The following is a 19,907-nucleotide window of genomic DNA, read 5'->3' on the forward strand; positions in this document are numbered from 1 at the left end:
CAAATGCCTAGAATAAAATACAATATGTTAGAAAGACAATGTAAGTATTGTAATAGTGTTCATATTAAGTAAATCATGCTTTTTTTAAAGCCAAGAAAATGACACATTGACACAACTGAGAGAATAACATCAGATTATTGGATAATATAATCATAGCAATAAACATGGTGGACTGTATTATATGTTCATAACATTTTCAAACACACGTTGTGCATTATTGACATAAAGTATTGATCCTTGTAAAAAGGCAGAGCAACAGACGTATCATTATCTGTCGCGATATTTGGCTTGTGGCTGGAGCTGGATCAGAATTCAAATCGTGTTTCGTAAATGGTGGAAAACCTAATAATATTTGAGGTGTGGTGGTTCGGTGCCCTATTTGACGGCATGTGGAAAGGTATGCTAACAAGCTAGGCTGCAAGCTAAACAGTTTGACAGTTATCCTCTTCAAATATGATCACTTACAACTTTTCGGAGGATAACTGTCTTTGTGCAATCAACAGTTAGCTTGCAACTTTGCAAGCTAGCTAGCTAACCGTGTCCCCAGGCTCGATTGCTAGAGAGACAGCCGGCTGGTGGACGAGATTACAAGTTTAGCTATCGGAGCTAGTGAACTTGAATATCAGGAGGGGAAAAAAAGCTTGATATCGTGTTACTAGCTAGCTATGAAGCCTAGCTTGTCAGATAAACATATTTGATCTAATGTTAGTTTTGTTTATCAGTTGTATGTTGCATTGTTCACTAGAAAGCATATGTATACAATCGTTTTATCCAGTTTCGTGCCTACTGAAAAGGACCCAGTTACTGAGTCCAAGTTATAGAGCAGTTACTACTAGCTACAACCTTTATCCATTGTTCTCTCAACACGGTTTAGCTCCAGGTTTGTCTTTAGTTCACCATTAGACTCATATCTATTTGGCATCCTTGTTTGTTCTGTTCATTTAAATCAGATATTGTAATCACAGAATAGCCCACATGCGTTACATAATTGAACAACTATTCCACCTAACACCATATGAGCCATTGCTGGACTTAATGGGTGTCCCACACCTTCCTTAATAAGTGTTCCTGTTAAGTTTCTCTCTTTTTGCTTCTCTTCAATTGTAAACGATGTCTACTTCAGGAGATGATTTTGATCCAGCGACTACAACACAAGTTGAAAGAAGAAGAATGTGGACTGCAGAAAGCAGCCCAATATGGCCTTCAGCTGCTGGACGGGCAGCTGGATCTGCAGAACAAGTTGGATAAACAGAGGATAGAGATTACCAACAATGTGGAGGTGATCATTCACACTAGGCAATTACTGACATCATTAAAGATCATCCTGATATTGCATGACAGGAATCTTGTTACTATTGATATCACAAGCATGTTAAACAGGGTTAAGATGAGAACACAGATAGAGTGGGTTGATGTTAGAGGTATGACTATAGTCTCTTGTGTGTCGGTTCTCAGGCCCTGAAGGAAGAGAAATACTCTGCAGGAGAGGGATGAAAAGCCGTGTGCTGGACAGCCTGCGCTCCGACTACGACTTGGTCAACAGCCAGCGAAGGCTGCAGTGGGAGAAACAGGAATCCATGCTGGAGAGGAACCATGCTATGGAGCTCAATGAGAACAAGGTTGGGCTGCCAGTGATGTGGTTTGGGTTACCTGTACATCTCTGTACACCATTTGCAGTATTTGGGGGATGTGCTGAATCTAGACGAGGAAGAATGAATGCAAAGTTAATTGTTGTGGAATTCTGCACACTGAAATCATCTCTGCTAAGGACATCACAAGTTGTCTTTGAGTCAATTCGTTTTCCCTGACAATACATAGTGTGTTTGGCCATAGGTGGAGAAAATGACAGCTGAATTGGATGAGGCGCAGCTCATTGAGAAGCAGCTGAAGCATAAACTGGAGCTCCAGACAGAGACCCTGAGGAACAAGATGGAGGACCTGCGTTTGGTCACAGAGCGGACTCATGAAACCATGTCCTTAGAGTTGATAGAGTTGCAGGAGGAGTGGATGGAGCTGGAGGATGCTAAGGTGAACAAAATATTTAATATTACACTCTGTAAAGACCCATAAAGACTCAGGATAAACAGAAAAATAATTTGTTCATCCATAGCTGATTAAAATCTTGGTAAACAATGATTACATGTGGTACAGTATAGGTAGCCAATTTCTTTTTGTCCACTCAGGCCACCTTGGAGCAGGCACTTCAGGAGGCCCAGTACAAAGACCAGCATCTGGAGCTGACCACTCTTTCTACGGGTGATTCTCTGATCCATCTCTATGCAGACGACACCATTCTGTATACATCTGGCCCTTCTTTGGACACTGTGTTAACTAACCTCCAAACGAGCTTCAATGCCATACAACACTCCTTCTGTGGCCTCCAACTGCTCATAAAAGCTAGCAAAAACCAAATGCATGCTTTCAACCATTCACTGCCCATACCCGCCTGCCCGACTAGCATCACTACTCACTAATCACTACTCGTGGACAACTACAAATACCTAGGTGTCTGGTTAGACTGTAAACTCTCCTTCCAGACTCATATCAAACATCTCCAATCCAAAATCAAATCTAGAATCGGCTTTCTATTTCGCAACAAAGCCGCCAAACTTACCCTAGTAAAACTGACTATCCTACCGATCCTCGACTTCGGCGATGTCATCTACAAAATAGCTTCCAATACTCTACTCAGCAAATTGGATGTAGTCTATCACAGTGCCATCCGTTTTGTTACCAAAGCGCCTTATACCACCCACCACTGCGGCCTGTATGCTCTAGTCGGCTGGCCCTCGCTACATATTCGTCGCCATACCCACTGGCTCCAGGTCATATATAAGTCTATGCTAGGTAAAGCTCCGCCTTATCTCAGCTCACTGGTCACGATAACAACACCCACCCGTAGCACACGCTCCAGCAGGTATATCTCACTGGTCATCCCCAAAGCCAACAACTCCTTTGGCCGCCTTTGATTCACGTTCTCTGCTGCCAGTGACAGGAACTAATTGCAAAAATCGCTGAAGCTGGAGACTTACATTTCCCTCACTATCTTTAAACATCAGCTATCTGAGCAGCTAACCGATCGCTGCAGCTGTACATAGTCCATCTGTGAATTGCCCACCCAATCTACCTACCTCATCCCCATATTGTTTTTATTTACTTTGCTGCTCTTTTACACACCAGTATCACTACTTACACACCATCATCTGATCATCATCTGCTCATCTATCACTCCAGTGTTAATCTGCTAAATTGTAAATACTTTGCTACTATGGCCTAGTTATTGCCTTACCACCTCATGCTATTTGTACACACTGTATATAGGCTTTCTTTTTTTTCTATTTAGTTATTGACTGTACGCTTGTTTATTCCATGTGTAACTCTGTTGTTGTTTCTGGCACACTGTTTTGCTTTATCTTGGCCAGGTCGCAGTTGTAAATGAGAACTTGTTCTCAACTAGCTTACTTGGTTAAATAAAGGTGAAAATATATATATATATTATGCATGCGTTACACTAGATTCATAGTCATTCATGCTAATGACACTATTGTTCCTATTTGCCTGCTTTAGAAAGCCCTGGAGGCCAACGAGATCTCCAGATTCAACTGGATCAGGTGTTGAAACAGGCACAAGATCCAAACAGCAAGGGAAATTCTTTATTTGGAGAGGTAGGTGCAACATTTCTCTTTAGCTTGAGGACAAGCGAGCAGCGATTAAAAGACAGTTGATCAGTATGAAAGTACTGGCCCCTTCAGAAGCAGCATGTGATCTCAGAACAACATCTTCATCATATGAAGGTACAATACAAAACACTTTCCCTCATGTTTCCAGTCAATCACTCCTAGTGACAATGTGAGACTGAACCAGAGGTACATTTGGAATTTATCTGCTTTTTCCTCTTGTTTTTTCCCTCCGGGTTCAGATAGCCACAATGATGCAGCTGCAAGGCTCCAGGGCAGGCCCTGCTCACTTGGAGAGCCTTCAGTCCATGCTCTCAGAGAAGAACAGTGAGATACAAGCTCTCAAGATCAAACTACGTCGCCCGGAGAAAGTAGAGGTGATATCCTCTTGTTTGGGGTCACTTTGATAAAAATCCATAACACTACAACATGTGATAGGACAACAGATTCACAGTATGAAGTGATTGTGTAGTTATGTCAATTGTTGGTTACTTTGTCTATGCAGATGACATTGAAGGCACAACCCTCTTCAGCCCCAGTGGAAATGGGACTTACTACACTGACCTGAAAATCCAACTTTTGAACTCTGTGTTATCTCTGGTTTTAGTGTAGAGTTAGTATTTACATGCTGAGTGGATGAAGGCCTTCAGTTTAACCCATAAACGGTCTGCATTTAAAGTTCACTATACAAATTGGAGCTGTCATACCTGCGTCAGCATTTGATTGTTGTGATGTGTGATGTTTGTGTGTGTAGGAAGGATGCAGAGCGACTGGGGGATGAGTTGTTCATGCAAAGAATTAAGTCACTCTCTGAGAGTCAAAGAGCACTGGAGCTGGAGAGAAAGCTATTCAGTGTAGTGAGGGCCCTCAAACAGAGCCAGAGTGACAACATCAAGCTGCAAGTCAAAGTGGAATAGTTTAGGTGGAAATATGAGCCCAATGGTAAATTTGCCTATATAGTGGCATTCACTTGAACACAGGTGCAGTGATTACTTACATATTTCAAACATTTAGACAATAGGTAAGATGTATTAATTCAATGATGTTGTGTTTTTAGTATGGAATAAATATCTTATTCAGAAGCGCAAGTGCGAGAAACTCCTTATAGACATGCCTAGTGACCTCCCAGAGGTGAAGAAAGAGGAGCCCATGGTCCTGGAGATGGAGCTCCCCAAGCACATGAAAGAGGAAACGGAAGCAGAGGCCCACCCTTGTGTAAAGGAGAGGCCCACCGTTACCCCTCTGCACCCCCCCCCAACAGCCCCAAGCCTAACCCTGCCTTGCCTGGAGACAGCAAGTGTGTCCGCATCTGTGAGGAGCCCCCAACCACTATCCCCAACCCCCCCCATGTCAGTGTTCCTATGGTGCTGCAGACCCCTGTCTGTCCTCCGCTGTTCAACTTTGGTTTCTTGGTGTTCTTCCTGGGTTTTGTTTGGGCTCTCGCGACTCGTCCACCACTGCCTACCCTTCCCCTGCCTTTCGGGAGGGCTGTCACAGGAAAGAGTATTCACTGTTTTGTACTGATTTGCCTTCGACTTCCAGTAGGGGCAATTATGCTGCCACCTGACCTAAAAATTGTATTAAGATACCTTTTTATAAGTATTATACTTTTCGGGACATTTTTCCTACAAAGCTGACCGCCTGGATTAAGGATAGAATTGCTATTAGGAGAACCGTTGTAACTTACTGTATACAGTGTACCATGAGTCAGTGTGTAACTTGTTCTTCCGTTGTATGTACTGTATTAGATGCATGTCATTTAAGTACTAATAATGGTTTACAGCCTGCTGCCTTTGGGAACAGTTTAAATTATGTTTTTCATTGTTTTAGCATTTTTTTTGTTCTTACTAACACATGTACTTGAATTTTGTCAAGTGGTTTTGGAATTAGCCTGTTTACCTTCAATCTAATGGGGTTTATTGTATGGCGTACCACGTAGGCCTAGAAAATTTGTTTGTAAATTAATTGTTTTATATTTATACTATAAATGAAGACGACAGGGTTGTAAACCTCATCTGTATGGCTTTACATTTGACCATCTTTATACAAACGGAATGGTTTGCAATTGCCTTTAGGTCTCTTTTAGCTGACTGTAAAATCAAGACTAAGGAGATGGAGGAGGAAGGCACTTAAACATTTTGTCTTGCTCATTCACTCTCTGAATGGCACACAAACACAATCCATGTCTCAAAGCTTAAACATCCTTCTTTAACCGGTCTCCTCCCCTTCATCTACACTGGTTGAAGTGGATTTAACAAGTGACATCAATAAGGGATCATAGCTTTCACCTGGTCAGTCTGTCATGGAAAGAGCAGGTGTTCCTAATGTTTTGTACACTCAGTGTATATTTTAACAGTTTGTAAATATATTAATACAATTACCAGAAAATATGGATTTGAGTCTGATTTAATCTAATTTAAGTGTTCAAATTAAATATTTGGTGAGATGCCTTTTAACCCCTATCTGATATCAAAGCACAGTCAATTAGCATTTTTTTTAAATGTATTGTTAAATTAGTCTATGGGCAGTTTTGGGAGGTGCTCTATCATCACTTAGTACTTAGATGATAACTAACACAATGTCACACGCAACAAGGAGACCCATTGAGAAAGTTTTTTTGGTTGTATAGTCATCATATATTAAGCCAGGATTAAATTATATTGCACAAAAATATAAAAGCAACATGTAAAGTGGTGGTACGATGTTTCATGTGTTAAAATAAAAGATCCCAGTAATGTTCCATGCGCACAAAAAGCTTATTTCTCTCAAATTTTGTGCACAAATTTGTTTACATCACTGTTAGTGAGCATTTCTCCTTTGCCAAAATAATCCATCCACTTTACAGGTGAGGCATGTCAAGAAACTGATTAAAAAGCATGATCATTACACAGGTGCACCTTGTGCTAGGGACAATAAAAGGCCACTCTAAAATCTGAAGTTTTGTCACACAACACAATGCCACAGATGTCTCAAGTTTTGAGGGAGTGTACAATTGGCATGCTGACTCCAGGAATATCCACCAGAGCTGTTGCCAGATAATTGAATGTTAATTCCTTTACCATAAGCCGCCTCCAACATCGTTTTAGAGAATTCGTCAGTATGTCCACCTGCTTCACAACCGCAGACCACGTGTAACCAAGCAAGCCCTGGACCTCTAGTATAGATCAGGGTTAACCCGCTATAACCGACACACGCAAGAGTATTAGTCTCTTCTCCTGCTTATCTCTGTCTTCTGAGAAGAAAACACTATAGTTACTTTTTCATATGTTGTAACATTCATATACATGTTTACAGTACCGTAACTGTTTTGACAAATGGGCACATGGGCTATATGTACAGTTGTCAGTTCATGAAATAAAATGAAATAAAACTTCTAAAAAGACTGATGAAATGTCACGTAATTGCGTCACAACGATTATACAGGGATCTCCATTAGCCAATCCGATCGCATAGATTTGAAAACGAGTGACACTCTTTAAAATACGATTGGCTCCCGGTCGTGATGACAAATACGGTAGGAGTGGTCTAATTTCTGACAAGTATCAACGTTACACGTCCATGCTTAAATCTGAAATGGTGCGGTCGGGTAAATAAATAGTGCAATGCGTCGTAGTTCACATGAATTGTATTTGTTACTCTATAGTGTTATGATATCGATATTTTCACCATCAATATATTAGTTGTGTTAGCTATACAACAGCCAGTATGTTGACCGGATGCCTGAGAAAAGGAAGTAAATCTACCAGGCTGAAGATGGCACTCATGCTCTTAGTACTGAGTTGTCAATTCGTCTATGTTCTCAGCGAAAAAGTGAGTAATTAATGAGTTAATGATATACTACTCGATATACTACTGTATAAATATATTGTTAAACAGTTTGTGTGTAACCTACCAGAGTTTGATGAGAGTCTGTAGCCTACACGAGTCTGATACAATCCCCTGGCCCTGTAGTCTTCCTCTGCGTTGACTGTTGTGGAGAGCACTGAGACCAGCCTGGATGATGAGGATGCGCACCACATGGAGGAAGAGAGCGATCCTGAGGATTTGGATGTGTTCCGTCCCACGGACCAGTGGCAGTCTCTCAAACCAGGTGATTGTTTTGTTTTTTTAAGTATTAATGCACAGGTGCCTCATGAAGTACACACAGTAGTAATACATGTATTTTATTAGGATCCCCCTTAGCGACTGTTAAAGCAGCAGCTACTCTTCCTGGGGTCCAGACAATATAAAACATGACATAATACAGAACATTTAATAGACAAGTACAGCACAAGGACAGAACTACATGCATTTAAAATAAGAATGCACACATTCATATTTGTGCCTTAGCATTCCATGTACTCAGTATAGTAGAAATACTGCAGCCATTTATTTTCCCATATATTGCAATCCTTTACTCTACTGTTACAATTGCTTTGTCTAAGCAGGTCCTGATATCATAATCTCACAGCACTAGTTGTTCTGTAAACACCAGAGAGAATCTCACAACATCATGAACCATCCATGTCCTTGGTTCTTCCATTTGATGTCAATAATAATATTAATAATCATGTGATTCATAGATGCCACTGAATGCAAGTGCAAAACACAGAAACAAGAAACGGCATGGAGTATTAATGTGTATGGCAGAATCAAAAGTATTCACTGTACAATATTGTTATCACTCAGGCCAGGCAGTCCCAAGGGGCTCTCACGTAAGGCTCAACCTCCAGACAAGACAGAGGGAGGTCAAACTTGGGGAACATCAGATTCTCAAATACCAGATCGATGGACAAAGGTAAGGATCCTGTTGAAGTGTTTCTGTCAGTTTGAAACACTGTATAACATTTTTGCCATGTAGCTATTGTACAGAAGAGGGCCATACTATCTTTGCTTGAGATTACAACAGACTACCCACAGGTGTTTTCTCTGAGTCAGACAGGGGAAGGAGAACACACCAGGCCCATCCTTCAATGCTGAGGAGCTGAAGAAGGCTCTGAAAAATATAAAAGAAGGAGTGGATCCTGAAACTAGTGACAAAGAAAAAGAAGAGAAGGTATGGCCTGATTTGATGTGTCTGTAGTCTCTTTTCACCGCGAAGACACGCAGCTGTGAAAAGAAATGGGTTCACAGAGGCATTAGTCTATTTTTGATTTCCTTCTCGGTTGGCAAACTATTACTTACGGTTCTAGTGTGTTTCCCTGTGTGTTTAGGAGGCTCTCAGAGCCCAGTTTCGTCCCATGGAGGAGCTGAAAAGAGACATGGCCAAACTGGACATGCTGATGGAGTCAGACTTCCAGGTTATTAGCAGACTGATGTCCCAATTCAACAGCTCAAACACCACTGTGGAGGAGAAGATAAAAGCTTTACATGACCTAGAGTACCTTGTCCATCAGGTGAGCAACGAGATACTAATGAGGTGGGAGGCAACGAGATACTAATGAGGTGGGAGGCAACGAGATACTAATGAGGTGGGAGGCAACGAGATACTAATGAGGTGGGAGGCAACGAGATACTAATGAGGTGGGAGGCAACGAGATACTAATGAGGTGGGAGGCAACGAGATACTAGTGAGGTGGGAGGTGGGGTGGGAGGCAACGAGATACTAGTGAGGTGGGAGGCAACGAGATACTAGTGAGGTGGGAGGCAACGAGATACTAGTGAGGTGGGAGGCAACGAGATACTAGTGAGGTGGGAGGCAACGAGATACTAGTGAGGTGGGAGGCAACGAGATACTAGTGAGGTGGGAGGCAACGAGATACTAGTGAGGTGGGAGGCAACGAGATACTAGGTGGGAGGCAACGAGATGTGAGGTGGGAGGCAACGAGATACTAGTGAGGTGGGAGGCAACGAGATACTAGTGAGGTGGGAGGCAACGAGATACTAGTGAGGTGGGAGGCAACGAGATACTAGTGAGGTGGGAGGCAACGAGATACTAGTGAGGTGGGAGGCAACGAGATACTAGTGAGGTGGGAGGCAACGAGATACTAGTGAGGTGGGAGGCAACGAGATACTAGTGAGGTGGGAGGCAACGAGATACTAGTGAGGTGGGAGGCAACGAGATACTAGTGAGGTGGGAGGCAACGAGATACTAGTGAGGTGGGAGGCAGATACTAGTGAGGTGGGAGGCAACGAGATACTAGTGAGGTGGGAGGCAACGAGATACTAGTGAGGTGGGAGGCAGAGATACTAGTGAGGTGGGAGGCAACGAGATACTAGTGAGGTGGGAGGCAACGAGATACTAGTGAGGTGGAGGTGGGAGGCAACGAGATACTAGTGAGGTGGGAGGCAACGAGATACTAGTGAGGTGGGAGGCAACGAGATACTAGTGAGGTGGGAGGCAACGAGATACTAGTGAGGTGGGAGGCAACGAGATACTAGTGAGGTGGGAGGCAACTACTAGTGAGGTGGGAGGCAACGAGATACTAGTGAGGTGGGAGGCAACGAGATACTAGTGAGGTGGGAGGCAACGAGATACTAGTGAGGTGGGAGGCAACGAGATACTAGTGAGGTGGGAGGCAACGAGATACAGTGGCTTTGGAAAGTTTTCAGACCGCTTTACTTTTTCCACATTTGTTACATTACCACCTTATTCTAAAATGGATTGAATGCCCCCCCCCCCAATCTATACACAATACCCCATAATGACAAAGGTTAAAGGGTTTGAAATTTTAGCACATTTATTTTTAAACTAAACTATAACATTTACATAATTATTCAGACCCTTTACTCAGTACTTTGTTGGAGCACCTTTGGCAGCAATTACAGCCTCGAGTCTACCTGGGTATGAAGCTACTAGCTTGGCACACCTGTATTTGAGGAGTGTCTCCCATTCCTCTCTGTCCGGTTGGATGGGAAGTGTCGCTGCACAGCTATTTTCAGGTCTCCAGAGATGTTTGCTCCGGTTCAAGTCCGGGCTCTGGCTGGGTCACTCAAGAACATTCAGAAACTTGTACCGAAGCCACTTGTCTTGGCTGTGTGTTTAGGGTTATTGTCCTATTGTTTGGTGAACCTTCACCCTAGTCTGAGGTCCTGAGCGCTCTGGAGCAGGTTTTCATCAAGGATCTCTATGTATCCTGCTCTGTTCATCTTTCCCTCGATCCTGACTAATCTCCCAGTCCCTGCCACTGAAAACATCCCTACAGCATGACGCTGCCACCACCATGCTTCACTGTAGAGATGGTGCCAGGTTTCTTCCAGATGTGATGCTTGGCATTCAGGCCAAAGAGTTACATCTTGATTTCATCAGACCAGAGAATCTTCTTTCTCTTGAACAGAGTCCTTTAGATGCCTTTTGGTAAACTCCAAGCGGGCTGTCACTGAGGAGTGGCTTCTGTCTGGCCACTCTACCATAAAGGCCTGATTGGCGGAGTGCTGCGGAGATGGTTGTCCTTCTGGAAGGTTCTCCAATCTCCACAGAGGAGCTCTGCCAGTGTGATAATTGGGTTCTTGGTCACCTCCCTGACCAAGGCCCTTCTCTCCCGATTGCTACGTTCAAAACTGTTTCCATTTAAGAATGACGGAGGCCACTGTGTTCTTGGGGACCTTCAATGCTGCAGAAATGTGCTTCAACACAATCCTTTCTCGACGCTCTACGGACAATTCCTTCAACCTCATGGCTTGGTTTTTGTTCTGACATGCTCTGTCAACTGTGGGACCTTTTATATAGACAGGTGTGTGCCTTTCCAAATCATATCCAATCAAATGAATTTACCACAAGTGGACTCCAATCAAGTTGTAGATAGATCTCAAGGATAATCAATGGAAACAGGATGCCCCGGAGCTCAATTTGAACTCTCATAGCAATGGGTCTGAATACTTATGTAAATAAGGTATTTCTGTTTTATTTTTAATACATTTTTGAAAATGTCTTAACCTGTTTTCACATTGTCATTATGGAGTGTTGTGTGTAGATTGAGGGAAAACAAGTAATTTAATTCATTTTTGGAGTAAGGCTATAATGTAACAAAGTGGGAAAAGGGAAGGGGTCTGAATATACTAATGGTTTGGGAGTATAAAATGTTGAGACAATAAAAGATGCAACACTGATTTTATTTTTTGTTTTAATTTGATTGTAGAAGCAACAATATAATTAGTTTCCTTGTTATCTGTGTTGTCAGGTGGACAATGCCCAGAACTTGGCATCTAGGGGAGGATTGAAGCTTGTGGTTGATGCTTTGAACAGCACAGACTATCGCCTTCAGGAGAGTGCTGCTTTTGTCTTGGGGTCAGCTCTGTCAAGGTATAGCAGTCTCTATTAACCCATACCAACAGTCTAATTGTAAATACCATCCAAAAGACAGCATGTTTGTATTTGTGTGTGCGTCAGTAACATTATCATCAATTTATATTCTTCCTAGTAACCCAGTGGTGCAGGTGGAGGCAGTTGAAAGTGGTACTCTGCAGAAGCTGTTAATGTTACTCGCCACTCCACGACCCATGTCTGTTAAAAAGAAGGCAAGTCTTGTTCCCATGTAATCAAATCCATTTGTTAGTACTCTGATTGTAAATGTAGCACTGCTAATTATCCAGTTGGAGACTCTTTCCATTTTAAAATTGTAAGGTTTCCTCACATCTGTCTACAGTGAAGTTTTACAATTAGCACACTATTTTGCATAATTCTCTTCCTGGCACATTACTGATGCTAATGTTTGTCTGTATACAGGTGTTGTTTGCTGTGGCCTCTTTGCTACGTCACTTCCCCTTTGCCCAAAGCCACTTCCTGAAGCTGGGTGGGCTGCAGGTGTTGGGGGATCTTTTCCGAGCTTCCGAAGGGGGGGCCCTCCGTGTGAGGATTGTAACCATACTCTATGACATGATCAATGAGAAGGTGAGTGGTGCTCTTATGAAAACCTTGCCTATAAATGCAAGGCTAGTCATGTGAAATCAAATGATGTGAATGGCACATTCTCTATTCTAGGAGCTGATTTCTCAGACTGGACTTGACCCCATTCCAGATGCTTCTCACAACGAGCGGTTGCGGCAGTACGCACAGGTCTCCCTCATGCCACTGTTGGCAGAGCAGGGCTGGTGCAGCCTGGTGCCTGAACTGTTGGCCTCCCCAGAGCACGACTGGAAGGAGAAGGCCCTGAGAACTATCCTGGCCATGATGCCTCACTGCCAGACTCAGTATCGGCAGGACTACACCCTGTCTTCCTCCCTCCACACCCTACAGGAGCAGTACCAGGAACTGGTGCTCTCAGAGCAGGTCCTCGGAGACGAGGATGGGTACTTTGGGGAGATCCTGGCTCTGTTGGAGACAGTGCTGCTGAAACTGAAGTGAGCATAGGGCTGGGTGGAGAAACCCCATCAAAGGACAATAAAAAAGTCTGCAGCTCTGTAATGTAATATTTAGTGTGTAAAATGATCACACATCTGCAAATCAGAAGGTTGCTGCCTCAGAGGGCTTAGCCTTCCTTACAGTTTTTTTTCTGCATCTGTGATGCCTCATGCTTTGCCTTGTCTCAAAATAAGGCTCTCTAGTCCTCCCTGAGGAATACCTTTAGCTGGGCTAAATTTCATTTTCCCTTATGACATGTTTCTTATTCACAGTGTGCTCTATCGATCTTCTTGTTGGATTGCCCACTAATGTGAGACTGGTGCGCCTGTGGGTGGCGGGTAGAGCATTGGGTTAGTAACCGAAAGGTTGCTAGTTCGAATCCCCGAGCCGACTAATTGTAAAAGTTGTCGATCTGCCCTTGAGCAAGGCACTTAACCCTAATTTGTACAGGGTTGGCTTATCTCAGGCCGTGACCCCTCTCTGCAGATGTCTCGGGGGGGGATACGCAACAAAAACATTTCCATTTCACACCACACACTTTTACAAGTTACGTACTTGTACATGTGTGACAATTATAAGCACCCCCTATTTATCCTGCTGCTAACAGTAATGAAATCAGAACTATATTGAACATAAATATAAACTTAACAATTAATTCATAAAAGGAAATCAGTCAATTTAAATTAATTAATTAGGCCCTAATCTATGGTTTTCACATGACTGGGGAGGGGTGCAACCTTGACAGGGCATAGACCCACCCATTTGGGAGCCAGGCTAACACACTGGGGAGCCAGGCCCAGCCAAACAATTAGTTTTTCAACACAAATGGGATTTATTACAGACAGAAATACTTTGTCTGTTTCATCAGCTGTCCGAGTGGCTGGTCTCATACGATCCTGCAGGTGAAGAAGAAGGATGTGGAGATCCTGGTTACACATGGTCTGCGGTTGTGTGGCTGGTTGGATATTCTGCCAAATTCTCTAAAATGAAGTTGGAGATGGCTTATGGTAGAGAAATTCACATTAAACTCTCTGGCAACAACTCTGGTAGACATTCCTGCAGTCAGCATGCCAACTGCACGCTTCCTCAACCTGACATCTGTGGCATTGTGTTGTGTGACAACTGCAGATTTTAGAGTGCCCTTTTATTGTCCCTAGCGCAAGGTGCACCTGTGTAATGATCATGCTGTTTAATCAGCTTCTTGACATGCCTCACCTGTAGAGTGGATGGATTATTTTGACAAAGGAGAAATGCTCACTAACAGGGATATAAACAAATGTGTGTGCAAAATTGGAGAGAAATACGCTTTGTGTGTGTATGGAACATTTCTGGGATCTTTTATTTCAGCTCATGAAACATAAATGCAACATGTAAAGTGGTGGTCCCATATTTTTGTTCAATATACTTCCATAATATTCTATTAGTTTTCATAAGAGAAGAGACTACATTTTCATGCTTCATAATTTTATTAGTTTACAGATTTCGAAAGCTGGTGTCCAGTGATACTCCTCCTTCCTCTGGATCATTCCAGCAGGACAGGTGTCCAGAGAGACTTCTTGTTATGCCTCACACACTCCTCCATGCTTGACCAGGACTTGCTTGTGTTTAAGCCTGTGAAAAATAGGTGTTCTGTTAACAACTTAAAATGGAAGGTTCAAATATGGCACCTACAATTCAAAAGGGCATGATTGAATGTAAAATGCTGAACAGAAACCTCAAGGATTGATGAGTATAATATTGAGTATACATCTCTCAAATACACACTTTATTCTAATAATTTGAGAAGTCTTTTATTTGAAACTTTTTGGGGGTACAGATCAGCTTTAAATTGCAGATTGTAGCTTCCGTCAATGTAATTGTCTGTATCATTTCCAATCTCCCATACACACACACATATATATAGTTGAAGTCAGAAGTTGACAAACACCTTAGCCAAATACATTTAAACTCATTTTTTCACAATTCCCAACATTTAATCCTAGTAAAAATTCCCTGTCTTAGGTCAGTATCACTACTTTATTTTAAGAATGTGACATGTCAGAATAATAGTCGAGAGAATGATTTATTTCAGCTTTTATTTATTTCATCACATTCCCAGTGGGTCTGAAGTTTACATACACTCAATTAGTATTTGGTAGAATTGCCTTTAAATTGTTTAACTTGGGTCAAACGCTTCGGGTAGCCTTCCACAAGTTTTCACAATAAGTTGGGTGAATTTTGGCCCATTCCCCCGGACAGAGCTCCTTGCTTTTCAGTTCTGCCCTAACATTTTCTATAGGATTGAGGTCAGGGCTTTGTGATGGCCACTCCAATACCTTGACTTTGTTGTCCTTCAGCCATTTTGCCACAACTTTGGAAGTATGCTTGGGTTCATTGTATAATTTGGAAGACCCATTTGTGACCAAGCTTTAACTTCCTGACTGATGTTGCTTCAATATATCCACATAATTTTTGTTCCTCATGAAGCCATCTATTTTGTGAAGTGCACCAGTCCCTCCTGCAGCAAAGCACCCCCACAACATGATGCTGCCACCCCCGTTCTTCACGGTGGGGATGGTTTCTTCGGCTTGCAAGCCTCCCCCTTTTTCCTCCAAACATAACAATGGTCATTATGGACAAACATTTCTATTTTCGTTTCATCAAACCAGAGGATATTTCTCCAAAAAGTATGATCTTTGTCCCCATTTGCAGTTGCAAACCCTAGTCTGGCTTTTTTATGGCGGTTTTGGAGCAGTGGCTTCTTCCTTGCCGAGCGGCCTTTCAGATTATGTCGATAAAGGACTCGTTTTACTGTTGATATAGATACTTTTGTACCCGTTTCCTCCAGCATCTTCACAATGTCCTTTGCTGTTGTTCTGGGATTGATTTGCACTTTTCGCACCAAAGTACGTTCATCTCTAGGAGACAGAACGCGTCTCTTTCCTGAGCGGTATGACGGCTGCGTCGTCCTATGGCGTTTATACTTGTGTACTATTGTTTGTACAGATGAACGTGGTACTTTCAGGCGTTTGGAAATTGCTCTCAAGGATGAACCAGACTTGTGGAGGTCTACAATTTTTTTCTGAGGTCTTGGCTGATTTCTTTTGATTTTCCGATGATGTCAAGCAAAGAGGCACTGAGTTTGAAGGTAGGCCTTGAAATACATCCACAGGTACACCTCCAATTGACTCAAATAATGTCAATTAGCCTATCAGAAGCTTCTAAAGCCATGACATCATTTTGGGGAATTTTCCAAGCTGTTTAAATGCACAGTCAACTTAGTGTATGTAAACTTCTGACCCACTGGAATTGTGATACAGTGAATTATAAGTGAAATAATCCGTCTGTAAACAATTGTTGGAAAAATGACTTGTGTCATGCACAAAGTAGATGTCCTAACCCACTTGCCAAAACTATAGTTTAAGAAATTTGTGGAGTGGTTGAAAAACCAGTTTTAATGACTCCAACCTAAGTGTATGTAAACTTCCGACTTCAACTGTATATTATTATTTTCCACCACCCCTCCCCGAATTGGAGTAAACTTATGAACAACACTCCGGCTTCTACTTCCAGCTTAAACATACTATATACATTTTACAGACACAATCTATTTCACAATAGTTATCTGTCGTTTGTTATTACTCCTATCCTTCCGCTACCCTCAACCTCTCCCATCTATATTTTTCTATTTGAAATGTCTTAACTAATAATGTCTAAGTTATTTGTTTACTGTTTATTTAAGCGTGGTTTATATGAATAAATGTATCGGGTATAAAGCATGATCTTCCTTTAACTGTTTAAATGTTTGAATCTTTAACAAACCCTGCTAAATTTCTAGCCACAGTCAATAGGTAAGATTTGTGCGTCAGTGGCACGTTCCTTTCCTGATGATGCAACTGTTCCTAGAACAAGGTCACGTAAAGTTACCTCACCGGAACTGGGGTAAGGTTTGGAGGTCCTTATCATTGATTCTAGGTGCATCTAGCACCTGCTTCATCATCTTATTTTCTCAGACTTCTGGGGAATTTGTTCTTATTGACATATTGCCTCACCTTTCTGTGTGGTCTGGCATCACTTTGCCAGTGTTTCCTAGTGATTGAAATAGCCTAAAAGACAGCATCAATCATCTATATTATATAGGGAATAATTCTCTCCAAAGCTTTCTTTACTGCAGGTAAATAACCTCACCCTTGTGCTTCATACTTATATTTCAGCACATAGTAGGATAGGTATAAAAGGAATAATACTCTCTCAGAAACCCTATTTACACAAGGTAAATAACCCATGTGTTTTATACTTACTTGTTCTCACGACACAGCACACACTCGGTGGTGTACGTGTTGCCATCGCTCCCACACACAGGATCAAACTCTCTGGAGCACATGCCACCTTCATACACCTCACACTGAGGCTGTTTTAGGCAGGGGAAGAGCAGTCTATTATAGTTCTTTTGACATACACATCCTCATAAAAAGTATTGTAATGGCCTTGTTCCCAAAGAATAACTATTTCCTAATGTATCTCACCTCTCTGGGCTGTGGGCGTCTTTCTTCAACCATGGCAAAAACTGTACAAAACATGAGAAGAAAGGGGTATTCACTTTTTCCTTGATGTGATTCACAATATTTAGTGTGGGGGAAAAGGTTGGTGGAATGTTGCTCAGCAACTGTCTGAAAAGTATGCCTTCTTTTATTATTGGTCTTTGAAACAAGATCACATTCCACTTCTTTAAATATCTTATTGTTTTCCAGATTAAATTACTGTCCCCTGTTGAACTTACTCAATGTGTTATCTTTAGCTCTATGATGACACAGCCAGTGAGATACATACCAGTAACCCTAATGTCAAGGTATCTATCTTGGAAATAACTTTTATCTTTGTATTAATGGCGTGGGGTCTGAGACTGTTGTCCATATTCTATCACCAGTGTCCTGTGACACATGCATATAATTAGGAATTACAATAATTATTCATAGGAATTTAATAGGATCATGGCTCCCCACATGATGAGCTCTCCCAGAGTCAGCTTCATGGAAGTGCCTTGGTAGACAAAATTATATCACCTGACATTATTTTCTTGGTGCAACTCTGACTTTCCATTTGTGTGGGCTCTTACAACTGGGTATTCTATCCTAAACGTAGATAACCTAAGCTATCACCACTTCCTTATAGGCTACTCTTCATTCTTAAATTCAGCTGAAAGCGTGTAAAGGATCCAACTAGCATCGCTCACAGTGAAGAGTTGTCTGATTATTCCCAAAACCTCATTGATCTAAGTACAGAATAAGGTGAAATGTTCAATGTTAAAATATCAGGCAATATTTTTACATGTATGTCAGAACAGCTCGTAAGTGCTTTTGGTTATGGCAATATAGTACTCACCAGAGAGCGAGAGGAGCACGATAGCACAGAGCAGTATTGTCAGCTTCATAGTCTCTGTGAAGGTATGGCTTGGAGTTGTGAGTCTGTAGGTTTGTGTTTCCCTTGCCATCTAGCCTGCCTTTTTATATGGTGCTTTTGGGACTTGACCTGTCAGTTAAATATCACTCCTCCCACCTCTCCATCTCTCCTCCTAGCTGGTTTGTTTGTTATTGCCACTGAGTTTTTGTCACATAGCAGTGTGTTGGCCAGCAGGGGCCATTCAGCATGGTCATCATAACTAACACAGATCTGGATCGTGGGCCCACAGAATAAAACTAACAATAAGTACTGCAGTTTTATGTTCTTGTGTACATGTTCTGCTTTCATTTGCTCAATACTTATTTATTAAATCTCTGCAACAAAACAAACACAGTACATATCTTCCCTTTTTCAATTCACATTGTCAGAATAAGATGTACTTATTTCTAAATAAGTATTTTTCTATTGTGTCTGTATAGGAATAAAAAAGGGACAAACCATTATTTTTCAGGCAAACCCCAGTTTCACTACACAGCTCCCAAAGTGAGTGACTGTTCATTGGTTGAAAATGAGTGGAATGACTGGAAGAAGTTGAACTTGCTTTCTGAAGAGGTCAATTGTGCTTTGAGACTTTAACAATGCAGGATATCAGTCATCCTTTGGCTTTGTCAATGTAATTTGTAGTCTCTTAATGAAAACGTGCATCCACAAATGACTCAGAAAGATAACCAAGTCACACAGTACACCTTGTGCATTCTCAATTGAATCATTGCTCAAGAAGATAATCCCGTATATTTTAGAATGAATGGAAATATCAGAGTAGTATGTAGCTAGGCTACTAATTTCTAAGGCATCTTTACAGCAGGTCATATGCAGAGTTTAATCTTTTTCCCTCCATTTTCAGATCACTTTGAGGGGAGGCGTTAAACATGGTTAAAACTATCATTTTGATTTCATGGACGGTCAGTCCTTGCATCCATAGCCCCGTCTATGAATTTGACATTGGTACCATTCTGTAGGCCCATCCGTCTGCTTTTTACTTAAACAGAGGCAGGTGACCACTTTGTTATTGTTTCAATTAAAGGTAGACTCGGCGATATGAGGTAGACGCAGAAAGTAAACAGCATAGTGGATCAGTTTACGCATCAACTAAGAGAGTTGAAGCGTGAGGCTCAACTTCTTCCATTTTGTTTGCAATACATGTATCTCATGCAACCCTCTGTCCTTGGCTTGAACTAAATACGTATTTTTGACACACCTATGTTAGAATTTAGAGATCACAACATTAGTGTTATAAGCAGTTTTAGAAGGACATGTAATTACTTTCAGAACCAACAAAAAGTTACTTTTTCAAATCCTACAGATACAGGTAAGATGTTCTGATTTCTATATAGTATCAGAAAGAGCAGATTCTGAGGTTTCCAACACATTTACCTTTGCCGAATAACTCTCAAAATTGAAGATATGAACTCTATTTCAAAATCTCACTTTTTTCCAAGAATAACCACTGGTCCTTTATGCTCAACACAGTGAGCATGCAGCAATAGATCATCTACAGCAGTGGTTCCCAAACATTTATAGTCCCGTACCAT

At 41.8% G+C, this 19,907-nt stretch overlaps 2 protein-coding genes, 1 long non-coding RNA gene and 1 pseudogene across 3 annotated transcripts; 2 read left to right on the plus strand and 2 right to left on the minus strand.

Moving 5' to 3' along the window:
* Positions 1 to 116: 116 nt before the first annotated feature.
* On the minus strand, positions 117 to 7,653 carry LOC112256048. The gene is made up of 3 exons (XR_002954360.2): positions 7,570 to 7,653; positions 1,651 to 1,698; positions 117 to 1,228 (listed from the first exon to the last, which is right to left on the minus strand). It is a non-coding gene; the product is annotated as an uncharacterized LOC112256048 (long non-coding RNA).
* LOC112256046 lies at positions 1,127 to 5,901 on the plus strand (annotated as a pseudogene).
* LOC112256045 (nucleotide exchange factor SIL1) lies at positions 7,206 to 13,876 on the plus strand. Its single transcript, XM_024428994.2, has 9 exons — positions 7,206 to 7,487; positions 7,629 to 7,767; positions 8,346 to 8,454; positions 8,595 to 8,712; positions 8,870 to 9,052; positions 11,777 to 11,898; positions 12,017 to 12,113; positions 12,322 to 12,486; positions 12,577 to 13,876. Exons 1-9 carry the CDS (start codon positions 7,383 to 7,385, stop codon positions 12,937 to 12,939), a joined length of 1,401 nt encoding a protein of 466 aa, XP_024284762.1. The 5' UTR covers positions 7,206 to 7,382; the 3' UTR covers positions 12,940 to 13,876.
* Positions 13,877 to 14,383: 507 nt separating this feature from the next.
* On the minus strand, positions 14,384 to 18,411 carry LOC112256044 (serine protease inhibitor Kazal-type 1). Its single transcript, XM_024428993.2, has 4 exons — positions 18,298 to 18,411; positions 17,442 to 17,482; positions 17,217 to 17,326; positions 14,384 to 14,547 (listed from the first exon to the last, which is right to left on the minus strand). The coding sequence occupies exons 1-4, from the start codon at positions 18,404 to 18,406 to the stop codon at positions 14,496 to 14,498; spliced, it is 312 nt and encodes a 103-aa protein (XP_024284761.1). The 5' UTR covers positions 18,407 to 18,411; the 3' UTR covers positions 14,384 to 14,495.
* Positions 18,412 to 19,907: the final 1,496 nt, after the last annotated feature.

Source organism: Oncorhynchus tshawytscha, linkage group LG08 (genome assembly GCF_018296145.1).
Source record: "Oncorhynchus tshawytscha isolate Ot180627B linkage group LG08, Otsh_v2.0, whole genome shotgun sequence".
NCBI lineage: Eukaryota > Metazoa > Chordata > Actinopteri > Salmoniformes > Salmonidae > Oncorhynchus > Oncorhynchus tshawytscha.

Bases quoted from the DNA above. Each gene is read 5' to 3' on its own strand.
- LOC112256045 (XM_024428994.2), top strand. From the start codon at position 7,383: ATGTTGACCGGATGCCTGAGAAAAGGAAGTAAATCTACCAGGCTGAAG. The intron at 11,899-12,016 runs GTATAGCAGTCT...TATTCTTCCTAG, and splicing joins TTGGGGTCAGCTCTGTCAAG to TAACCCAGTGGTGCAGGTGG. The intron at 12,114-12,321 runs GCAAGTCTTGTT...GTCTGTATACAG, and splicing joins CCATGTCTGTTAAAAAGAAG to GTGTTGTTTGCTGTGGCCTC.
- LOC112256044 (XM_024428993.2), bottom strand. From the start codon at position 18,406: ATGGCAAGGGAAACACAAACCTACAGACTCACAACTCCAAGCCATACC. The intron at 17,327-17,441 runs GTGAGATACATT...TGCCTAAAACAG, and splicing joins GACGCCCACAGCCCAGAGAG to CCTCAGTGTGAGGTGTATGA. The intron at 14,548-17,216 runs GTAAGTATAAAA...TATTTTTCACAG, and splicing joins GTGCTGTGTCGTGAGAACAA to GCTTAAACACAAGCAAGTCC.